We start from the raw sequence: 25,238 nt of genomic DNA on the forward strand, positions 1-25,238 counted from the left end.
TGGAGAGGAAATTGCCTGTAATCCAGCAGGTAAAAGAGTGCCAGCTGTTTGAGAAGGCAAAGAGGAGGGGCAATTAAAAGCTGAAATGTGTTCTGGTCATGTTGAGCCATGTTTCCTCAGTGCCGGACTCCTTCACTTAACTTATCCTCTTATTTAAATATATGCAATCATTCCAACTCCCAGATTATTATTCATTATGGAAATATTAATGCCAGCTAAATCAGTTTTAAGATTAGTTTCTCCCGTTTGGGAAAATAGCTCCTTTGGTTCAGAATGCCAACCTTCAAGGGGTAATTTTGTTTTTTTGGATACTAGCAGTTTTTTGTATGATTCTCTACAAGATTGTTTCTGAACTGACAATTACTGATGGCTGATAAAATATGGGAATTTGTGGGAACAAACATCAATTAAAACATTTAACAAACAAGTCACTGATGCATATTTCAAGAATAATTTATTATAATTTTGGATCAAAGATAATTGAAAAATAGGATGGGAATGGTTCAACACTGGTGGGCGGTGGGCGGGCCGCCAGGGATTTTTCATGCATACAACCTTTTTTTAAAGAAGCTAAACAAATTACTTGATATCTTGGAAAGGTGAAATTATTTGAGTTGCTTTTAACAACAGTAAGTATTAGACTATCGATGGGATTGGGTGAAGTTAGGTTTGGGAAACATGCATGATTTTATCCGCTAACCTGAAATTCATTCAAAACTAGAAAATATGCCATATATTTCTAAATTATGTATCACTGAAAAAAGCAGTCTGAAATAAATTTTTAGGATGGCACAATATTTTGTGAAATTCTTTGCTGTATCCATTCAGGCTCCGAGTATATCCTCCATAGTTTAAAATAATGGATATTATACTTCTTCAGCAATGGCTGGTTGAGGGATGCAGCCTCTCAAAGAGATTAATCACAAATGACCTTTTTCTAGAACAAAAAATCCATTTGCTTTATATAAAATTAGATCCATTTCACAAGAAACAAACTTAAAAACCCTGAAGATCTAATGATGTACTGCAATAGTTGTAAAGCAGATCATGTTTGAAATGGATCTTCATGGATTAAACATTTTCACTGTTGACTTGGTTCAGGGTAGTTGAGCTATTCCCCCCCAATGGCGTCATTCATTTCATTAAGCTCCATTTTATGGATTTCTTCTTCATCTTGTGCATACAGTCTGCTGTTAACATTTTCTTCACAATAAATACACTCCTTCAAAAAAACAAGAAAAAAGTAACTCATATTTCTTTCCTCAGTGATATCTTGTAGTTTGACATGTTACTAGAAATACCCAACAGCATGAATTTCAAAAGCGTCTCCCATACTATGTCTGAAATTTTGTGCACACAAACCTGGGAGTAAACCCAGTTAAATACAATGCGACTTGATTCTGCAAAAACATGGTTAGGGTTACACTGCAAATATGGTTCTGAGTGCTCCAACTCTGTGATTTGAGTACTCTTAAGTCTCAAATAGAAGTTAATGCTTTTATACTGAAAGAAGAAATAACCATTGAAACATACCGAATTAGTAACAGCCCCCGGTAGTCCACCCTTCTGAATCCATGGATGCACTTCAAGTAGCTCTCTCTTTTGCTCCTCTGTAAATTTTGGCTGGAACTTCTGCATTTGTTTCAGTTTCAGTTTGTCGTCTTCTAAAACAGTTTCTAAGTTTCTGAAGTAAAATATACAGACAAACCCCTTTCAGGTCTTCAACTACCTGAACATGCAGACTTTATAAATAGTTGATTATTCTGGAGCTCAGGCTTCCTGCCATTGCAGGTATTATGCCAAGCACCCAAGTGCCAAATTCCCTTTTGTCTGAGAAGGTAAATTAAGTTGAGGGAACTAGGAGAAGATCATCTTTAGCACATTTGCTAAGGCCACATCTGTGCTAGACATTTAAAGCACTATCATACCACTTTAACAGTTGTAGCTTCCCCAAAAGAATCCTGGGAGCTGTAGTTTGTTAAGACTGCTGAGAGTTGTTAGGAGACCCCTATTTCCATTACAGAGCTACAGTTTCCAGAGTAGTTTATATATATATACACATATACATATATACATATACACACACACACACACACACACACACACACACACACACACACACATTACTGGCATTTGAAATTGACACTAACTCACTTCATTGTAAAGAGGATGGTTTTCCTATTTTATTATATTTCTGTATATTATATTTCTACTTGTTAATTAAGTTTGGTTAAATTGGAGGAAAGAGGCAACAGAAAGAAGTTCTGAGAAATGAATTTTTTTTAGTGCTGTTTCAAGTATACATCTACTTGAAGTGGCAGTTCACAGTGCAAGCTGCTTCAAGTCTGAACTAACGCTGAATTACCGGGAGGGTATCTGGTAAGTCATCATAACAGTGTCATCTGTGTTTGCCATCAGCCGCCAGATGGGATCCTGGAGGACATATTTAATGAACTGCTCATTTTCTTCCAGTTCTGATTCCTTTGTTTTCTGATTGTTTTCTGATGAGTCAATGCTCCCAAAATATTTGCTGGTATGACTTGTTTCACTACTTCCTTCAGAAACAACAATAAAAAAGGTGTGCTTTTAATTACGGAGAACAGATTTTTCATTGAAATAGCCTCACGATTTCTTAACCGCACACATGATGTTACCTGTTCCACTGCCTGACATGCCGCATCCATTTGAAACTGAGCCTAAGGACTCAGCAGCTGCTGAAACACCACTTCCTGACAAAGCAGACCCAGTGCCTGAACTTGCATCTTCCTGGAGTAAAATATCAAGTAAATCACTAGATACAGAGAAGGCATCGCTATTTTGAACTTCCATTGGCAATCCAACCTGAACAATGAAAGAACAAAACCACAAAAAACAAACTGTCAATTCAAAAGGTATTTTTTGTTGTTCATAACTCCAGTTCCTAATCTAAGATTATGCAACAAGATGATGATGATGTATTACATTTGTATACCACCTTATATCCGCAGGTCTCAGGATGGCTCACAGGATAAAACAAGAGCTTGAGATTCATTTATAGTTGGCTGTTTTATTATGGTTTGTTGTTTATTAGTGTTTTTTAAAAGCTTTGAATTATTTTGCATTATATATTTTTGTCTGTACTGTAAAATGCCCTAGATATTCTTTACACTGGGCAACACATAAATTTAAGAACTCTAATATTAACTAGTACAAATCTTCCCAAGGAACATGCACAATTTGAAATTGTTTTAAAATGGAATTGTTTAAAATTTGAGCTTATTGAAAGAGCTCTCCATGTGCATAATTAGATAAAAATGTTGGCTTTTTCCACACAGATATTTCCCAGAAAGTTACAGACAATGCTTACAGGGGAAGATGCTTTTCTGTTGCAGTCATCTGAGCTCATGGGTTTGCTCGTCACCCCTCCATCAGTTAAAGTTCCATGGCGTCCTAGTGTACCAGCAGCGCCACTTTCAGCCACTTTGGGCATTTCTTCTAATTGCAGAAGGTTCAACTGTAGAGGAGAACTGCACCTGGACTGGAACAATGGTGGTGAGGCTTGACCTTGTGGGCCAGGAGACTGTGGAGTGCATGAACGGGATTGCTCATTTCGAGATTCTACAACAGTGGTCTTTTCACTCCCTGCCAGTGGATTATAGTGGAACGGTTGAGGTGGGAATGTGTTTGAGGCAGTGAATGGAGGCTGTGCTGTAAACACTGCTTGGGAAGAGAAAGAAGGCTGAGCAGGAAAGCTAGGTGGATCAGGATAAAGTGCTTGGGGGATCCCATTGTTCATTGGAGGATACATGTAGTTGGGGAGTACAAGTGCTACCACTGGAGTCATCAGAGGGTTGGGAAACTGTGATAATGGCAAGTGACAGGGATTTCCCGAGTCCTGCGATTCACTGAAAGCAGAAAGAGGCGCTTCAGGACCTGGTGGCACAGTTCCTGTTGGTGGAAAAACTGGAAGTGGGTATGTAGACATAACTGTAGGAAAAGGCATTCCTGGATAACTTGCTTGAGAAGTATCTGACGGAGACCAGGCTGTGCTATTTGGGACAAGCCGGGGAAACCTGTGTGGAGGTTTGGTACCAGAAGTAGTGCTGTCTGAAGAATTGTGTGGCTTCTGTCGTTTTGGCTTAGATTTCCTGTTCTTCCCATTTTTCTTCCAAGACTGATCTACTCCAGAGCCATGTCGTGGTCCATGAACACCTGTAGAGAAAGGCAGAAAATCTATTCAACAATGCATCTAACTTTTAAAAAGGTTGACATCAATACTCAAGCACATCTTTGGACCAAAAAGCTATTTCCTGTAAATTCTAGATACGTGGAAACTGGCTACTGCTTATAAGCAGACGAGAGACACTATGCACACATTTAGAGAGACATTCTTTTCTTCACAGTTACCAGGGCCGAACTGGTATTTAAATGAGGTTCCAGTTCTAAGCTGTGGGGAGCCCCAACACAAATCATGTCTCTTCCGCCATCTCATTAATCCTGTGTTCCACACGTTATGGCAAACCTCTAAGCTAGAAGAATAGCACAATCCTATGCGTGCTTGCTCAGAAGTAAGCCTCACTGTACCTAGTGAGCCTTGCTCCCCAACATGTAAGTTTAGGAAAGAAATTACCTTCATTCTTTTGCATACAGTTGCAAATCATGTCCTCTTTAAATCATGGAGAAGGGGAAAACTATGCATCACTGATGATGTGAGTTTAATCCCACATCCACCTGCTTAATACTTCTAAGGTTGCATATTGAGTTTCTGGAGCAACCGATTGTCAGCCAACTACAATTTGGTTTGATAGTAAAACTGAACTTAACTAAGCACCCTGAACTGCCTATGCACATTTGCAACATGACAATGGGTTTCTTTCATTCAGATGGTGTTATGAGGCTATAAGCAAAGAGAGTCGTACCACGGTTACCAGGATGTCCTTTGGGTCTTTCTTGAAAGTAGTAACTGCAATTATATTGAAAAATATGGAACCTTTTGATTTCTTTACATTTGGTCAGAAAGCTCTGCTCTTCTTTTTGTGTATGCACTGCAAGGACTTCCTTTGTAAGCCCCAATTTCTTAAATGACTCTTTTTCTTGATTCTTCTGAGTAGTGGTAGATTGTGGAGCAATAAGCTGACTCTCCATGGGTTCTGTTCCACTGGGACCATCTTCTATTATTTCTAAAAACAAACAAAAACATTTAGGGGAAACAAAGTGAAATGTTGATCTCATTTTCATCTAATCAGAACTTGTTCTTCCAAATTCGCATGATCTGTCTTCCCATGGTTCACTTCTACATAAAAGAGAGCACATAGTCATTCTTAAAATCTGATTTATAAAAGTCTATATTCCTCTTAGAAACTGTAAAGCAGTACTGTACCTAGTTCAGGCTGTGTTTTTTTGTCTCCAACATGAACTATGGTGCTGCTGTAGCTGCACTGACTGGTTAAAGATACAACGCTCTCTGGCTTGCCAGGCAAAGTTAAAGAAGTTAAGTGAGCACCAACAACAGCAGAAGCATTCGATTTCTCAGGTATCTCCAACTCCGTAGGGCCTATGTGGGATTTTGACAGCACACTTTCTTCTCAAATACCAACACATAACAACACAGTGATACACACACACAAAGAAAAGAACAAGAAATGTATAAATGTAAGTTTCTCAAGACAAAATAAATGTGTCAGCAAGTGAAGAATACAACTCAGGTCTAACTAAATTACTTTGAGGAGTCAAACACAGTTCCCACCCCTACTTAACATGACAAGTGATACTGACTGACAAGTTTTTATACAGTGCATTATTAGTGGAAGCAGCAGAGGCTGCTCTGTTAGGCAAATGGGGCACTGCTCCACCAAGCTCAGTCTGCCCTCAGCCAGCCCCCACCTGCCTGTCTTCTTACTTGTTTACAACCAGTCAGGGAATGACTGTGCCTGTCATTGGCTCTGGTGCCACCTGCTGTTGGTCTCCATGCCTTCCACCCATCAATCCCAGCAGGCACCAGCCACCACTGAGTGGGACTTACTTCTGAATAAACATGCATAGAATTGCATTACAAATTCGGTTAACAGTAAATACCTGTGGGTGTTTTAATGTCATGCCTTTTCTCTCTAAGCATATCAGAATTCAGTGAAGCAGCGTTTGAGGAAGGCTGTGATTTCTTCACTGCATCACCTGCACTGCAGCTTTCCAAATACCTACAAGTCAAAGCAAAAAACCCCAGAAACCCTTGGTTAAAAACACACACCCTGATATTCTTAGAAATAAAGTTGTCAGTTCCATATAGCCATTGCTTTAGTGGAGTGGAATGTTGTTCACCTGATAACACTGTCTAAACAGCTGATCTGCTGATATGAATAAACAGGTTGTTCTCCCCAAGCCAGTTCTTCTGCAGCCAAACTCCTCTGACAAGCCATTCCAACAGCATCATTTTCTGCTGGCTGAGTAGCACTTTCCACGTGGTCACTGGATTTCGCTGTGTAACAGAAACATCCCAAGAATGTTTATATATGGACCTTTCAAAAGCCAGGGAGCTGCTGAATGCACTCCTGGGAACATAGGTGGGGGCTTTAAGTATGAGCATGTGAGAGTGTCCAGTCTACAGCAAAGCTGTTTGTGCAAAATGACAACTACAAACAGGGCTGGGTTGTGTGCACTTGACCACACATTGTGGACAAGGTATTCCTGGTTAAAGCTAAACTACTGGAGTTATTCCAAAATCTGATTCCAGATTAACTTGGCTATCATACCTGCATATTTCTTCTCACTTTCAAGCTTTGATCTGGAATTGACGAAGACGCGCTCTTTATTTTTGGCCTCATGTCCATCTTTACAAATACCCTGAGAAGAGTTCTAGAGTGAAGATTTAAAACAAACAAACGAGTTACTGAAAAAACTTACAGTAAGCCATACACGGTAATTGCTGATTGGGGTGAATGAAGAAGGTATTAGACTTCTGTTAGAAAAAACCCCAGGGTCAATTTCCCATTAGACTGAAACTATTAAGATAATATAATGAAAATCTTACAGGCTTGGGTATCCTCTGGGTATCTTCATTATTGTTCCCATTGCTGTCACTGGATGAAGCCACACTCATTAGGTGCTCATGTGATCCATTGCTTCCCAAACTTCCATAGCCACTAGAGCCACTGTTATGTACAGGCTAAATATAAATATACACACACACATTTTCAACAGAAAAGAAAATGACTAGCTGGAGTGTATATACTGCAAAAATTCTGCATACTGTAACTACTAAGAATCAACCAAGCAATCAAGCAGTTCAAGAATCAAGCAAGCTATCAAGAAAGTCGGCAAGTTTTTCCTCATATTCAAGAAATAATTTTAGAATTGCACCTAGAACCTGCATCTTCACAGACACAACCTCCTGTATAGGCAGACAATGATTGCAGGGATATATTTTCACGATAAAACAGGATAACAGGATAATCCAACATTCTAGTTAAGAGAATGAATGTCATTTTGCAAATCACCCGCAGCATAGGTGGCATGACACACCTGGGAAAATGCAAGTACTATCAGCAAGTCCATGCTCCAGAACAGAAATGGGGCAAAAATTGAGTCAGCATACCCATAAAACCCCAGTTGTTCTAGTTTATGGTGATGTAATCCCACTAATTTCAAGGTGAGCAGTCCAGTTTTAGTATTGCCTGAGCCTTCTTGTCCATAAACCTACAGTCAACAGAACTGCTGAAGTGAATAATACTGCAGTGGCTGAAGTAATGATAAATTTCTTAAATAACTGAGAAAAGAAACCCAATGTTAATTTCTAGGTCAGAATTCTAAGAACAAGTATCTAAATACTTTGTAAGCCTACATTACTTTGGGACAAAAAATTATGAACATTTCACCTTATAACAGTTTTCTAGAGGAGACCCCAGAGGTTTAGGTAAATTTAGATTTAAAACACAGTAAGGAAAGTGTACCTGTAATAATAACCGATATATTTGCTCTGTAATTTCTTGGATGCTAGGGTGAAGGATTTTTTCTTCTGCGCACTGAAGTGTAAACACATCTTCGTTCAACGGACCACTGTAAAAATCATTAATAATATCTAGAATATGACAAATGCATTTGTTTCAGTTATATCAGCCCTTGTTTTTCTATTGCATCTACAAACTTTTAAACTAATAAAATATTCAGGCTTACTCACTCCAAACATGACTTCTTCATTCTGAAGTAATTCTTGACAAGATTGGAAAGATCTGCAGCACTTATAAGTTTCTTGTTAAAAGCATTTACTTTATAGCACATATTTAAAAGAGCAATTGTTGTGTGTACCCTCCCCCCCTCAACAAATCTATGTTCAGAAATATGGTTGCAAATAGATTCCATTTTCTTATGTGTGAACTTTGCATGCTCCACACATTTGGCAAACGTCTCCATAATTACCAGTACTAAATACACAGAAGCAAAAACACCAGAACTATCCCAAATGTAGTCAGATATTATCCAATTATCACCGGTAAAGCATTTTTGAGCAGTGGCCATAATGTATCGCAATTATTATCACATGAATGTTCTACATTGAAAGGAGGTGGTTCTTGCTACTACTAATATGAAGCCAGCAACTGTTAGTAGAAAGGTTTTCCAAAAGTTGTGAAATATCCACATCATAGGGGCAGATGTTTCAACCATTTAATTGGCACACTGCCATTCTGCAACTGCATGAATAACTTTTAAAAATAAAAACAGGTGCAGGAGCCTGAACTGGATTTGGACCCTGTCGTGAAGTGGGAGGGGGATTAATAGAGGATTTAATCCTTTGTCCCCCACTCTGGATCAGGTCCTCTACTTGCTATTTTGTACTTGAAGAAAGGTGCCCATTAACACCAATAGAAGTGTTTCTTCAATGCAAATAGCACATGAGCCCCCCCCCCACCTCAGATCAGGTCTGGACTTGGAGTGGGGGAAAGGGTTAAAGTCCCCCTTATATCTTGATCCAGAATGGGCACTCCGCACCTGTTATTTACTTTTAAAAAGCCATTCCCATAATTTCTGGTTATATAATGGAATGTGTTTCTGAAGATGTATAGATCAGCTCTTAAAGAATTTTTTTGGGGGGTGGGCAGCATTTCCAATAGGTTGTTGCTATTCAGGTAGTTGTGGAAATCGGGTTTCCACATTATTCTTTTCAGTATTTAAGAGACCAATCTCAAATAATTCATGACACAAGAACCTTCATTTTTATTACCACTTATTTACTTACGTTCTAACTTTGTGTCTTCCAATTATAAAAGAAATCTTTCGACTCCAGGGATTGATGAAACTGGACCAGCTAGTATCCAGAGTTATGTATTCACCATTTCTGGTGCAGAACCTGATTGGTGAATAATCAAATGGCTGTCCACCACACTGAAGAACTGTAACAAAAAATAATTGATTCAAATTTCAGCTTTACTGTAGAAATATTTACAATTTCTCATTTTAAATGATCCAAGCATTTGTAATTCCCATGATTTCACATTGAAACATTTAAATAAAGGTATCAAAATTAAATGTGCTTGAGAACTGAAGACTACTGAAAATTTACAGCTAAGCATTACTCTATTGTAAAATGCTTCCCTAATTATTAATATTATCTATTTCTGAGTGGGGTAGAGGAATTTGTGGTGGTCTTAACATCAACATGGGATCAAATGGGGCTGTGGGTGTATAAGAGTCAGTGAATAATGTGAAAACACCAGATGTTATAAAAGTTTCAGAACTAAGCAGATGTAGACCTGGATGGGAGACCCATGTACAACCTAAAACAATAAAAAATAGAACAAAATATATGGGTGCATTAATAACATATTACTCCTAATTTAATACAGTGGTATCTTGGTTTACAAACTTAATCCATTCCGGAAGCCTGCTCTTAAACTAAAGTGTTCTTAAACCAAGGCGTGCTTTCCCATAGCAGCGAGGGGCTCAATTTACACACACTCAACAGGAAGCGAAACATGTTCTGCTCCACAGACCAATATACTTCCGGGTTGGCAGCGTTCTTAATCCAAGTTGTTCATAAACTAAACGTTCTTAAACCAAGGTACCACTGTATGATCTAGCTCATGAGTCTACAATAAACAGTGTGTGTATGTTTTTATGATCTAATAATCAGAAGAGCAATGAACTGATTGAAAGTTACCAAAAACTATATGAGGATCCCTCATCCTTTATTTCCCCCAACCTTCATGAAAAACACACTATGCAAAAGGAGTCACCTACTTTTTTTGTGAATTGCTATCATTAAAGGTCTGTCACTTGGATGAAGATGTACTAAGACAGGAGTTCCAATTAAGTCCTGAGGCAAGTATCCCAACAAAGGCACCGCTCTAACAACAACAAAAGGTTAAATAATCATGAAGCAAAATACATTTAAACACAGCCTTAAGTTCATTTACAGACTTTGTTGAAATAAAAACAGAATAAATGTTTGGACTTGTATCAGGTTTAGTTCTGCAAACCAATAAGCGGAACCTAAATATTATTGTGTAATATTTACGACACTCTTTTCTGTGCTAATTGTCAGGACGTTAGAGGCAATTATGAAGCACGCAACCACCGAAAAGTCTAGTAACTCTAGCAGTTGTGGTCACCTGCGATAAACCAAAGTGGTTTGCCAGGTGAGGCAGAGCTACTACATTGGCTTCATGGCAGGAGGGTCTCTCTTGCTTATCGGGGGGTGGGGGTGGGGAGCAGGCGAGATGGCAGGGAGGTCAGCACAGCAACACACTGATGCTAAAACAAAGCAAGATTCTAGGGGAATTATAGTGCAGACAAAAATATACAATACAAAACAGAAGCAGGGTGGGGTGGATTCAGTATGCCAACTTCCTGGCAGGTGGGTTGCAGCTGCTTATCAGTAGCGGGTCAGGTAGTGGGGGGGTTGGCATGGTGAAAATGCACCATCAGAAGCACCAGATTGACTATGCCTGTAGATTTACACCACACCAACCTTTTCCTTGCCTCACCTTTCTCCCTCCTGGTAAGCAAGAGTGACCCACCTACTGGGAAGATGGCGTAGTAGCGCTGTCCTACCCAGCAAGCTGCTATAGTGACCATCTCCCCCCTTTTCCTACATAGAACAAGGTATCAAAATAAGATTAAGTTATGCAATTTCAGTATGAGTAAATAAAGAAAAAAGGAGCTAAGAGGTCATCCTAGAAATGCATCCCATCACTGTTTTGAAGAACATTTCAAGAAAATGGGCATCAGAAAGACCTCTCCTGTCCCTAATGCAATACGGGTCAAACATGGATCAAATTCACAATTAGATTCACTAAGAGCTATTTTTTTTTTTAATATCCTCATTATTTAAACAACTGCAAAGGTATCCCACCGAGGACATTTCACTATAGTCACACATCAATATTTCCTACCTATTTTTGCATTTTAGTCAATACTACAGCTAAAGACACAACCATGCATATCATAGTTTTAGTAGTTCACCTTTCATCTACATCTTGGAACAAACAACTTGGGGTGTGTGTAGTTGTAAATATCCTTTTATTAGAAGGAATTCTGGGTGCTGAAAGGGAAAAAAAGGACAAGGTTTGTAGAACTAGAGCATTTACATGAACAAGATGCTTTACTTCAAGCACAAAAATAATTGCTGTATTATTACCTTCATAACCAGAGTGGACCTTTTCTGCAAGCAACACACAACAAAGCTGATCATCTTCATCTTGTACTTTGATAAGGTATGGAGTCATACGAAATGGGTGGTAGCAGATCTCACTAGTATGCTCCTCTTTCCCTGCACTAAAAATTAAAAGAAACAACAGTTGAGTTCTTATAGTTTGCATAGCCCACAAGCAGAATAAGGTATTTGGTAGGTGCATCTAAGCGATGGGCTTTGGACTATGCTACTTCCATGCACATATGGGGACTCTTAAACCCTCCTTCTTACTAAAGCATCCTCTGAAAAATCACCGGTGAAAAATCAAGAGACTCTCCAAGGTGACACTCTAGGAAGTGCAAGGAAAGGAAAAAGGCCAACCTCCTGTTTTCCATGACCATCTATGTGCAAGGGCCATTAGGCCTTATTATGTGAGAAGCAATACGTACAGTAGCGGCCAGCGAGGCGGTGAAGGTGGGACTCTATTGCTGTTCTCCTGGTTTCCCAACACAGGAGCTACAGTCGCTTACCGAGGGGAAGAAGGGGAGGGGTAAGTTATGGGGAGAGAGACGTGGTGGAGTCACTCTCTTGGTAAGCAACCCACTGTGTTGGGAAGCCGGGACAGCAATAGAGCCCACCTGACCACCTCACTTGCCACTACTGAATATGCAACAGTCTAGAAACTGCTTTTTGTGGTGACATCTTAAACTGTAAGGTCTATTCAGCTTTTAGTGAGGATTCTGGAATTCATCTTTGTAAGTCGGCTAAGCCACATACCAATCAACATAAATAGATTGAAGCAAAACATCTGTTAGTCCCCAGGCTGACTTAAAATTTTGCCTCACCTGATGCGGCAGAAAAAAGACTTTTCCTCCATGCACTCCTGGGTGGTAGACTCTATAAAAATATAAAAGTATGAAAATGACTTTATAATCTACAGTAAGAGAAAGAAGTGTATACTCTGAAAGTCAGAAAGATGTCCCCTGTAATTACTCAGCTGAAAACAATGCAAACACAGAGTAACTGGCAGAGAAAGGTGCCTTTCTTCTTGTTATTTTAGTGCAGTTAAGAGAACTCTACATTGCGTTTGCACCAAACTAATTTATCTAATACTAGATGTAGTTGTTAAAATAGGTTTTCAAAGCTATAAGAGAAAATTCATATTTTAAAATTTGGAAGCTCCTCCCTTATCAAAGTTGCTATCTCTCAGGGCATCAGAAGACTGGGAAGTAACGGCATGAAGGTTGTTGTTCTATTCTGAACAATACAGTTTTAAAAGCTGGACAGAGTATATTCACATTAACTGTATGACGTTCCAGTGAAGGGACTGGAATAATATCAAAAGTAAAGTCTAGTTTTGCCAAAGAATTGAACGGAAGTATGCACAAAACCAACAAAAATTCTTCTGGGACCTTAAAAACTAATACACTTACTGTAACAAAAGCTTTCCTCACACAGAGTCCACCTTGACAGACAAACAACTCAATGAAGTAAGTTCAGCCCCATGAAAGCTTCTGCCACAATAATTTTTTTCATATTGTTTTTAAGGTACCACAAGGCTCCTTGTTGATTTTGCAGCAACAGGCATACACAGTGACCTCTCTGGAGCATGTAAGTACAGTGCTTAATCATCCTATTAGCCAGATGAAATGAGACAAAACAGATCAGAATATAAAATATTTGTATCTAATAGCTACAAATGACTGTGCCAATTAAAAAGAGCCAAACACTAAAGAAACTGCAATTAAGCAAAGACATATCCTAATGGCTCAAATGCAGATGAGCAGTGGCGGCGGGGGGGGGGGGGGGAGGCAACAATTTAAACACACTTACCAACTCCATTGCAAATAGTCCAGGATGGCAATCTGTATGGAGTAGTAGAGCTGTAGAACACACTGACATCCTGAGGTGCCAGAAACTCCACAAATTTGGCATTTTTAAATACATCTTTCTTACAGTGGAGAATAGAGGCAGCCTGATCGGAGATGTACAGAATTTTCCCAGTAGCCAAAGAAACAGCTACAGCAAACATATCCTTTAAAAAAACACAATAAAGCACCCAATACATAGTAAGTCAAAACTAGTTTAGTCAGGGAAAATGTTAAACAGACGTTTTGTGAGTTACAAATATTCTAAAATAATGAGACATGGTAGGTTTACATTTTTTCTCGTTAAGAGTATTAGTATTTACCTGCATATTTATCAATGATTTTTTAACAAAAATGTGGCAGTTGTAATCTAAAACAAATTTTATTCGATGCCACACCAGAAGAGTAACTCCATATAAGATTGTGTGGAGTACTCCAAGCAGTCATCAATACAATCTTCTTTACCTCTTCTCCTTCTTGCAGATTGCCTTTGCACTTATCTGCGACAGACTTCCCATTTACTTAGAAAGAATAGGTTCCAATGGCTTACTCTTAACTCAACTATGGTTACACAATTATGAATGTTGAGTCTAATTAGCCCCAAGTGTTTTTCTAATGCTACTGAATTTCCTCTGGAAGCACTCAAAAGGCTGCAAAATAGTGCAAGATGGAAAGTCACAGAGATCCCCCATATATCACTGAAACTAGACCAAGAGCATTCTCTGTTCACAATGTGACAGATGTATGCTTTACCTTGGAAGGCAGTGGTTTCCTAGATTTTATTTTTCATTTCCTACAATGTTATCCTGCCTTTCCTCCCCAAAGCTGAAAGCAGCATGGGGATCTGGATTGCTCACCCCAATGTAACCTCACACAAACTGTGTGTAGAAGACAGACTGCCCTGGGGTCATCAGTGATCTTCACAGGCAAGAAGGAATTTGAACCTACATTTCATAGACCAGGTTTAACACTTTAACCACCACACCACACTGTCTGTGACGTAACATGGTGTATGCTGTTATTCGATTTAGAAATATAGAATCTGTGATTATTAACAACTGTGAATTTCTGCAACTCCCAGTTCAGTCTTTTAAGAAATCATTTGCACATGTGTTCATGGGCAAGGATACTCACTGCATTCTTCATGATGTATTCTGTTGTAATGTTTTCAACATCTTCCACAGTATAGGACAATACATCAAGGCCACATGGATAGCTTTCATTAGTCATCAACAACTGGTAATATTCTTCATTGGCTACAGGAGAACAAAGTTTATACTTTTGAATAACACTGTTTAAATTAAATCATATTCTGTAAAAATACATGGTAGTCTAATAAGAACAGAAAAGTAGCTCAGGAGTATGCATTCTACCATCAAGGTTTCCAGAGGCTTAAAGAAACATTAAGAAAAGACAACCTCTTCTATATATCTTCAGGTTGCTAAGCATGTAGATGGTAATACCCTCCCCCACCTCGGATTATGACACCAGCTCTCAGGTGGCAGGCAAGGCGAGAGAGTGTGATTGTGTCTAAACATGCAAGTGGTATCTTGTTTTAGAGCAGTTAATTTGAAATTTTTATTCTGCAATGCTTTCATACTGTTCATCTGCAATATATGTTCATACTGAATAGATATCAAACAAGTTCCACCCTAGTGTTTTAGCTGAAGAAAGACCAAGAAGAGGAAGGTTATGACAAATAAAATGTTCCAGGAATCCAACCAGTATACCAAGAGACACAGTTATTAATTCAGAATACCTCTTGCTGCTTCCTACTGTAGTTCAACAATGAAGTTTAAATTTCACTGATTCAACAGAAAGGTCTGATATAGTTACCTCTAACTTGCTTAATGCTTCCAAGTGCATACTTCAGAGTTGCCAGGATACTAGGTTTGCCTTTGATCCTTTTATCAGGAGGAAGATGCCTTTTTAATTCCTGCAATGTTTTTATTAGTTCCTTCTGGGTTTTAGATTTAGATGATAGTTCGCTGCTAGACAACATGAACAAAAACAATTCTGGTTTAAATGTAGCTTTGTATTCTGCAAAGCCCAAGTTCTTCATGTTTATTACTTAAGAGAGAAAAATGATTAACTGGATGCAGACTGGGTATACATTGCTCTTAAGACTATTGAGATTTATAATTATTTCTTCCTTACATGGAGTGTTTGTTCATATAAGGATATAAAAGATGTGTGGTATGATCGTTCTTAATTTACTGTTATTTAATATAAAAGAGATAACTTGAGAGAAGACCCAATGGAATTAATGGACAAGACTAATTTAGGTCTCTTTATTTCAATGGGTGAGATCCAACTACAGCAGCTGTTAGTGCAACACAATACTCGTAGTAGAAGCCCTATTCTTAATGTAGTAGGGATGCCCTTGTGGGATTTCACAGGTCAGTCTGACTTCCTGTGAGATCTCATGACAGCATCCCTGCTGGTCCCAGAGCCAGCACATCAACCAGGCCTTGCCTGAAAAGCAAGGTAGGGAGCTTAAAAGTTCTTTTGGTGCCTGGTAACCCAAGAGGACACAGAGTGAAAAGAACATTCAAACTCTGGCCTTGCTTTCTGTTCAGCATGCTGACTCTGGTCCCTCTTCACTGTTTGTGGCAGCCCAGCTCCAAGGGAAACATGCTTTGGACTATAGGTGACTTTTGCATATACCCTTGGAACCGAACCCCCTCATAAGATGTGAGCATGTTACATTTCAAGTTAGAACTTAAAAACCACCAACACTCTCAGTATCTCCATATAAATGACTGATGAGTGGGGCATATCCAAGGCACCATATTGGATGATTTTGTAGCTACATTAGTGCAAGTTACATATACATTCTCTCTCTCTCTCTCTCTCTCTCTCTCTCTCTCTCTCTCATTCATTCATTCATTCATACAACCAAAACTACTATGTAGCATCATTACCTTTTATAGCAGTCTAAAGATTCCATAATCATAGTTGCTTCTTTCCCATTTTCCTCACCCTCATTGCTATGTGAATCATGCCCACTGGAGTAATTTTCACTTGCATCATTTGCACTGGATCCACCATTCATTTCAATATCTTCCTGAAGGGCTTCCAAATTCTGTTCATTCTTCATTTGAATATCCATGTTTTCTGCATTTGCCATTTCCAAATAGTCACTCATTTTGAGCAAAGAACTTCAGGGTCAATGACTGTTATAAAATATTTTCAAAGAGTTCAAATTGTTTCATATAGTTTAGAATCCAGCTCCTCCGTTATAGAACAGAACACCTGTACTTAGCATAAGCTGCTGTACAGTTCTGATATTTTTTAAGCCATCTTTGTTATCAGTATTCAGCATTTTCAAATTTTACATTTGAGTTCACCTAGGAGGAAGAAAAACATTTGTTGAATGAGCATGCAAAGAACTACTGGCTGAATCTAGATGAAGTTAGTCACACTTTGGTACCACTGAAGTCAGCAGATCTTAAATGTATACAACATAGTTTGCATCTAACCCCATAAATATTAATTGTGAAAAAATGTGTTAATATTCTGGTTGTATTAACAAAATTAGTATATTGTTGCAGGTCATATGGTACAGAATCACTTTAGATTTTCTGGTTCACCATTTCTATATAAATGATGGAAGGTTAGAGAAATTGTCCAAAAGCGCTTTCAGAGTTAGTCTCATTTAGGAGACTTAATATAACCCTGATGAACCAAAGGTTTATATACCCTAACTGAATTTTCTAGACATTTTACATCTTGACCCAAGCTTTCACAAACATGCAACACTCTTCTTCCCAATTATCTAGAGATGCATGCAAGATAATTTGCTTTTGGTTGAAAGAGGAATTGCACTTTATGGGCACTGCTAAACTACATGCCAACTACAAGCTAAACTCCTGCCAACCTTGCAGTTCAAAAGCACATCAAAGTGCAAGTAGATAAATAGGTACTGCTCCGGCGGAAGGTAAACGGCATTTCTGTGCACTGCTCTGGTTTCGCCAGAAGCGGCTTAGTCATGCTGGCCACATGACCTGGAAGTTGTACGCTGGCTCCCTCAGCCAGTAAAGCGAGATGAACGCCACAACCCCAGAGTTGTTCGCGACTGGACTTAACTGTCAGGAGTCCTTTACCTTTTTAAACTACATTACTACTGCTAGCCATACTTGGATACTTTCTATTATGAAACTTACTGTACTATTCCTCTTACACCAAGAAACAGCCTTGAACCAAATAGCAGCAAGTAACAAGAGGGAATAAGCAAATAATTGGATATAAGTATTTGCAGAGCCATAAATCTATATTGAGATATGGACAGCTATTGGGATCACATCATGAAAGACAACTGTCATGCTTTACCTTATATTTTAAAAAGAAAGGTTGGCATAAATGTACCATACATCACGGTCCCTCCCAGCTAGCATCAAAAAGCACAACCTAGGTCCAGAACACTTAAACCTTGTTTCTTCCTCTTCTAATGTTAATTCTCAGCCATTAGGATCCGGACACCTCTAGAACTATAAAATATAAGAGAAATACCTGGAATCCCACCCCAGTGATGTTCTCTACAAATATTTTGGAAGCACATAAATGCCAAAGATGGTCAGTTATGCCAACCCTGTAACAAATAACTATTTAGCCTTTCATTTACAAAAGAGCACCAAGATCTGATTGTCCTTAGACCTTCATAGTTCCCAATTAGATTTTTCACTGACAAGTGGATTTTTCAAGCAGCCTCTTGATGTATTTTTTAATAACTCTGGAACAAAAGGTATGAGAAAGGGGAAAAGGCATTACAACTTAAACTAGGTTTATACAGAAGTACCCATGAAATCCAAAAAATGTTACACTATAAAATAGTTTCTAACAGATATAGAATTAATCAGAGCTCAAGAGCAGATAGCATTTTAAGACCAGTGTGGTATTTACAAAGGAAAGTACTTATTCCCCCCAAAACACACACACTAGCAATTTTTAAAAATTATTTTATTTATTTAATAAAATTTATACACCACTTGATCGTAAAAAAAAATCAAAGCGGTTTCCAAAAAGATAAAACAAAGAAATCAGAAAAAATTTACAATACATGAAAACTTTTTCATTAAACAAAAAATTCAAAACATTTAGACTAATTCCTAAGCATACTTTAAGAGGATGTGAGTTCCACTAAACTACTCAGTCACCAAGGTATCAGATGTATGTGTGAGGGGTGTGGGTGTGTTCTTATTATAGTAAATTAAGAATTAAGGATTTTAAAGATTGAAAACATACCAAGCACCTGCTTTAGGGGACACACCTTTTTCACGGGCTTCGAGTCAGTCAAACGGTTCTTTAGAAGAGAGCAGAAGTCGCACCTGTAGCATTAACAAAGACAGTTGTAAATTGGCAGTTTTTGCAATGAAAAAATCCAAACAAACTTTCAAAAAAAATTCCTTCCAGTAGAACCTTAGAGACCAACTAAGTTTGTTATTGGTATGAGCTTTTGTGTGCATGCACACTTCTTCAGATACACTGAAACAGAAGTCACCAGATCCTTATATATAGGGAGGGTGGGGAGGGGTATTACTCAGAAGGGTGGTGGGAATGGGTGATTGGCTGATAGATGTGGTAAACCTGTTGACGACTTTCTGTTATAGTAACAGGTGTAGATTTATTTATTTTCAATCACTCCCACAGTACAATTCAAATAAAATATGGACCATTATATGCAGCACATTTGCTTTCTTAACACCACAGTGCAACTATGAAATTGACAACTAACCAGCACCTTATACTAGAAAAGTGCTGACCACTACATGTTTCCAGCTAAAACTCAGAAATAACACACTGCCTCCAGCCATGCCTTACAACATAACCATATTTGTTCCAGTTACTGGGGAAGGGATTTACCGGTAAATAAGGAAGATGCATATTAGAAATTAATGCATCAACATTTGTTTTTTAGGAAGAAGAGTGATCATGGTACATTCAGGCATGGCTAACATTTTAACATGCCACTTTTTTTTTATAGAGGCATTCATACCTCTTGTAGGAACTGACCAAGCACCTCTCTTCTGAAAATCCAAGTCTCCTACTCAGGTTTGCAACATCAAGCATTTAATGCAAGTTAATATTCTAATACCATTTCTTGCTTAATCAAGAAAAACTAAACTTTTCTAAACTTCAAATGGTTCCACCATTTTTATTTGCATTCCTCAAGAGAAATAAAGTGAAGATGTAACAGATCTGTTAAATTGCCCCCAGTTATACCTAAGAACAAAGGTTGCATCCCTACCAGGTACAGTGGTACCACCGGTTAAGAACTTACAGTGGTGCCTCGCAAGACGAAAAGAATCCGTTCCACGATTCTCTTCGTCTAGCGGTTTTTTCGTCTTGCGAAGCAAGCCCATTGACGGCTTAGCGGATTAGCGCTATTAGCGGCTTTTATCGGCTTAGCGGATAAGCAGATAAGCGGCTTAGCGGCTTAGAAAAAGGGGGGAAAGGGGGGAAAAAAGTCGGAAAAACTCGCAAGACATTTTCGTCTTGCGAAGCAAGCCCATAGGAAATTCGTTTTGCGAAGCACCTCCAAAACGGAAAACCCTTTCGTCTAGCGGGCTTTTCGTCTTGCAAGGCATTCGTCTTGTGGGGCACCACTGTAATTCGTTCCGGAGGTCCGTTTGTAACCCGAAACAGTTCTGAACATGAGGCGCACTTTCGCTAGTGGCACCTCCCATTCCTGCCACACCACCAGCATGCAACTTCCACTCGCATCCTAGGGCAAAGTTCGCAACCGGAAGCATCTATTTCCGGGTTAGTGGAGCTAGTAACCTGAAGTATTTGTAATGAGGACGGTATGTAACACGAGGTTCCACTGTACAGTGGTACCTCAGGTTACATACGCTTCAGGTTACATACGCTTCAGGTTACAGACTCCGCTAACCTAGAAATATTACCTCAGGTTAAGAACTTTGCTTCAGGATGAGAACAGAAATCGTGCTCTGGCGGCGCAGCGGCAGCAGGAGGCCCCATTAGCTAAAGTGGTGCTTCAGGTTAAGAACAGTTTTAGGTTAAGTACGGACCTCCGGAACGAATTAAGTACTTAACCTGAGGTACCACTGTACTGTTCATTATAACCATCATTAACCGACAGTGCAAAGCTGTGCATGTTTGCTCAGAAATAGGTCCCATTGAGTTCAAAAGAGCTTTCCCTCCAGGTAAGTGGGTATGGCAGCTTTTGCCAACCTGGACCCCTCCAGATGTTTTGTACTACAACTCATGCACAACTTTACTAGCTGGGACTGAATTGAGTTGTAATCCAAAATATCTGGGGGGAACCAGGTCAGCAAATGCTGGTAAACAGAACTGCACTCACAGTTTGCCAATAGTCTTCAACAGCAGACACATCTTTCCATCTCATAACCACCTCCAGATTCTCACTACAGATACTATAAGAATTAATTGGCTTGTTGCTATGTTACTTAGTAACTAGGCCTTTTTGGCAATGAAAACCAGTCTGTCATAGGTATGTGCCATGAGTTTACATAATAGCTTAAGTTTCACTGACTCAGCTATGAGCAAGCTACATTTGTTACTAAAATCATCTTTGCACATAAATAGGTCTATGACCAATCCTCTACTTGTCCTTTCTATCATATGCTTCTGTATGTTCAATGTATGTTTAAATGAAAAGCTGTCAAGAAACACCAATATTGTAACATTTGTTTTCAAAAGAGAACCATTCTTACAAAAGAGGTAAGGGTTTTCATAAAAGGAAGCTGAAAGGGTAAATTAAAGATGTTATTTGACCTGCCCCAAATCTGACACTTTAACCCCTTAATTATATTGGATTTCAGTGTAAAGTCTTTCCCAAATGACAAAATAAGAGGGCTCCACAAATTCTGTCAAAGCTGAGAAAGCAAGTGTTCTATACATTAAGGCCAACACATTTAAATATGATAAGAGTGGGAAACTAGGGAGAGAAAAAACTGATTAAGGATAAGGGACATTGCAGAGAAGTTGAATGAGTTATTTGCATCTGTCTTCTCTGCAGAAGATACAATTCGAAGTCATTATTTCAGGAATGGTATCTGAAGAGCAGAGTGAAACAGTGACAATGGATGAAATTCTCAGACTTGGCAACAAAACTAAGAATTAGAAAGTCACAAGACAGAATGTCTTGGAAACGACAGGCAAATTAGCTTAAAGATTATATACACACACACACACACAGAGAGAGAGTGCATACACATATAGCAGAACAAACCTCACAAAAAAGAAGAATCAGCATGGATTTTGCAAAGCATAGTCCTGCTTCACCAAACTTTTCAGTTCTTTGCCAGTGTCAACAAGAATGTGGATGGGAATTATTTGGCAGACATTCTAGTCATGGACTTTCAAACAGCATTTGACCAAGGTTTTCATTTTAAAAATCCGGGTCCTCTTATGGTTCACTATCTTCTGACAATTGGGGAAGCAAAGATAAAGTAACTTTCCCCACCTTTCAGAACCAACATCATTGTTAAAATCAGCTCTGAATTACAAAAAAAAAATCATGAATCCTAAGTCAGGCAACTGAAAAAGACCTCTAACTAGCAGGCTTTTAATGGGAAATCAATGGGGGGGGGGGAATAGTAGACTGCACCAGTGGTTTATTATGAAAACCACAAGCCTCAGGCCAGGGCCTTGTTAGCCTGTATGAAAATCCAAGCCTGGTCAGAACAGCTTCAATTCCATCATCAGAAAAAATAAATCAAGTGCAGGGCCAAGCACAGATATTCTCAAGTACTCTGCCACCTTGCCATGGGCCACTTGAATGGACCTTGTAGATCACAGCCTGAGAACCTCTATTGCAGAGCATGACATGATTGCCTCTTTTTGATTCAGGATATATGAATCCCAAAGTATAGGGGGTAGGGAAAAAATAAAAGCACTGGGAGAAAGGAACAGAAGAATTGCCAACAAAAATAGATAAGATGTCATACAAGTTTACTGAAGTTGTTGAAAATATCACCTTCTAGTCTTAAACAGAGTAAGTTTTGTTCAGCCCAAATGCCCATCATTTGCTCCCCATTTTGTACTAGAGCTGACTACCATCTTAAAAGTTTCCAGTTCCACATTTGTCTTTCTACTACTAAAGAGCTTTCAAAATTCCACTCCTGTGTTTCATAAAAAGCAGCAAGGTTCTTCCTTGTAATTCCAGGCCACAAGTACAGTTACATAAATGACTGTGTCAGAGGCACACAAACAGCACGCCTGCTTAAAGGAACACAGCAGAAACTTGAAATATCACTTCTGATAAAAACTTCTCACCTTGTTTCAACTACTAATCTCAACTCCACCTATCAACTGCTATAAATGATGTATCCATTAGCGCTCCAATATTATGCATATCTACTTGGGGAAAAGCCTTTTCAATAAAGTGAAAGTTACTTCTGTATAGGATTAGACTACAGTACAAGTTCTTAAACGTATTTTACATCACTGGGAAAGGCTGCAGCAGGTGTTTTCCTTGCAAATAACATTCTGAAATCCCAAACCAATGAGAATTACTCAATGCAGTATTTCTTGAAGTACTATACTGCTGCACATCTACTAGTATCAGGATGTTTTAATATTTTAAAGATTAGAGTGACATGAAAGTTTGCTATCCAAACTAGTTTAAAAAAGCAAAATTATAAAGTCTTTTGAGATAAAAAAGATGTAACCTGCCATTCCTTCTCAACAATGCCCATTTACTTATGCTGCCCATACACTATCTATGAATATAACAGATGTACTACTCTGAATTTACCAGGGGAGTACTAAAAGATGAAATACTGTATCACTTTTGTAATCTACAAAACTATTAAAAATCCAGACCAATTTAACCACTATCTAAAATGATAGCCATTCAGCATCAGCAAACATTTGCATAATCAATCATAAACCTAGGGACTTGTTGCTAAAGACACAACTAATCTCAGTTACATCACATCATTCTGCAATGAACTTGGGAGGCGGGGTGGTGAGGGAGGGGGCGAACAAAATTAACAAGGCATGCAACCAGCCAACGGAAAAAGTTTACAGCACCTAGAATTAAAAACACATCTTGGCTCCCTGAAAGCGCAAGTGAAGCATTAAGTGTAAACCATTATTCTATCCTACCACCTAACGCTAGGCTCAAAGGATTAGAGAAAGCCACCCTGGCAACCCCAGCGCAGCTTACCTGACAGCTCGCCTCCCCGTCCCCCCTCCCCCAAACATACAAAGCGTGTAGTACTGCCTTCAACGGAGCCTATGCAGAGTCTGGCCACGACTGACACACGGAAAGCAGCCCAGTGACCCAGCGGTGGCCTAAGCGATCCGGTAGTGCCAGTCACTTACAACCCCCCATAGGAACCAACTCCAAGGGGCCTTCGCCCCCCCCCCAATAAAATATTTCACGGGGCCGCCCCCTCCACAAGTTGATGGGCATAGTCATTCAAATGCTGTTCGCGCACCACGTCATGTGATGGATTATGCGGGGCGGGGCTCACCGCCCCCCCCATATTTTATTCCAGTTGTCACTCCAAGGGGATCGCTCCGGTGCGTGCATTTCAGGAGGAGTGCAGCCGTATTATTAGTAGCACACTTACACAACCCAGGCACGCGCGAGGCCACTTCTTAAAAACTTCCGCTGCATCCCGATCCCCACGTGTCCTTCGGCTGCCGCCGCCCCCCCCCCCCCACGCCTTCACTGGGGGTCGCAAAAGCCACGCAGCTACATTACTTGCTGTACTTCATACCGCCGCTTTTCATGCCCAAGCACCTCGTTTCCTTGAATCCCATTTTAAAAAGAGGAAAGAAAGACGAGCCCCCCCCCCCCCCCACTGCCACACAACGAAACGCCTCAAAATAAGAGGAAAGGTGGGAGCCTCCACCTCCTGGTTCAGATTAGTTAAGCGCCTCCATCCCACCGATAGATAGGCAGGAGACACACCCCCCCCCCCACGAAACCAAACCAACCCAGGCATTTTCTCCCGCGCACAAAAGCAGCCTCGGCTCCACCGGCGCTGCCCCGACCCGCCGCCCCTTCCCTCCTTCAGGAAGGGGGTGTGACGGGCGGGAAAAGGCCAGGCCTCCCCGCCCCGCAAACACCACCAGCGCCGCTTGCTTACCCTGACCGAGGCTCCCGCGCCCCCCGCGCTCCAGCCCCGGCGGTGGCGGCGGCGGCGGGCGCGAGGAGCGGCAGACCCGCCTGGCGGAAGCCGCCGGTTATACAACGAGTGACGCTGCCTGCCTCGAAAGGGCTCCGCGGGGGCGGGAAACGGGGCGGGGGAGAAGGACGGGAGCGGCCGGCAGTCCTTCCTTCGCCCACCCCCTCCGCTCGGCAGCTTCCCTCGTTTCTCCCCTCAGCGGCTCACTCGCCGCCGCCTCTTCCTTCCTCGGGAAGCGGCCCCCTCACAGCCCGGCAAACTCCGGGCTTCATACCGTCAGAAACGTGACCGTGCCTGAGGGAGCCCGCTCGGGCGGGAGGGGATTGGCTGAGGCGAAGCCACATCTGCATACCGGGTGGGCCGCGCCGCCGCTCGGGGAGCCTCTATTGGCCGCGGCGGACGCCACTCGAGTTGCATAAGCCTCACGTGTGACTCCATGTTTCTTCGGCAAGTGGGCTAGTAGAAGCGGCGGCGGGTGGAGCGACGTTGTTTCTCGGTGCGGCGCTGCTAGCCTACTCCGGCTCGCTTCAGCCAAGGAAGGGGCGGCTTCCCGGAGGAGCCCGGGGAAGGGGACGGCCAGCCGACCGGCGTCCTGAATTGCCGGCGCCCTAGGCATAGGAGGACGTTTTTCCCGCGTGTCTGGAG

General features: G+C 40.4%; 1 protein-coding gene across 7 annotated transcripts; it reads right to left on the reverse strand.

The window, feature by feature from the left end:
- Positions 1 to 437: 437 nt before the first annotated feature.
- On the reverse strand, positions 438 to 24,916 carry PER2 (period circadian regulator 2). Of its 7 annotated transcripts, none has more exons than XM_079975839.1 (23): positions 24,555 to 24,916; positions 18,712 to 18,794; positions 16,392 to 16,817; positions 15,304 to 15,455; positions 14,602 to 14,723; positions 13,433 to 13,634; positions 12,445 to 12,496; positions 11,606 to 11,742; positions 11,431 to 11,509; positions 10,207 to 10,313; positions 9,206 to 9,359; positions 7,923 to 8,028; positions 7,004 to 7,138; positions 6,726 to 6,828; positions 6,295 to 6,451; positions 6,055 to 6,173; positions 5,360 to 5,563; positions 4,899 to 5,159; positions 3,347 to 4,191; positions 2,655 to 2,841; positions 2,366 to 2,555; positions 1,534 to 1,684; positions 438 to 1,222 (listed from the first exon to the last, which is right to left on the reverse strand). In XM_079975839.1, the coding sequence occupies exons 3-23, from the start codon at positions 16,613 to 16,615 to the stop codon at positions 1,112 to 1,114; spliced, it is 3,798 nt and encodes a 1,265-aa protein (XP_079831965.1). In that variant the 5' UTR covers positions 16,616 to 16,817; positions 18,712 to 18,794; positions 24,555 to 24,916; the 3' UTR covers positions 438 to 1,111. The 7 variants fall into 7 exon arrangements, with proteins under 7 accessions (XP_079831965.1, XP_079831961.1, XP_079831960.1 ...); XM_079975835.1 differs by having other exon boundaries at positions 15,304 to 15,458; positions 18,737 to 18,794; positions 24,555 to 24,915; XM_079975834.1 differs by having other exon boundaries at positions 15,304 to 15,458; positions 24,555 to 24,915.
- Positions 24,917 to 25,238: the final 322 nt, after the last annotated feature.

This window comes from Podarcis cretensis (genome assembly GCF_951804945.1).
Source record: "Podarcis cretensis genome assembly, chromosome: 5".
In the NCBI taxonomy this organism is placed as follows: Eukaryota; Metazoa; Chordata; class Lepidosauria; order Squamata; family Lacertidae; genus Podarcis; species Podarcis cretensis.

Bases quoted from the DNA above. Each gene is read 5' to 3' on its own strand.
- PER2 (XM_079975836.1), bottom strand. From the start codon at position 16,615: ATGAGTGACTATTTGGAAATGGCAAATGCAGAAAACATGGATATTCAA. The intron at 13,635-14,601 runs GTGAGTATCCTT...GTTTTTTTAAAG, and splicing joins AATACATCATGAAGAATGCA to GATATGTTTGCTGTAGCTGT. The intron at 5,160-5,359 runs GTACAGTACTGC...GTTTGTTTTTAG, and splicing joins AAAAACACAGCCTGAACTAG to AAATAATAGAAGATGGTCCC.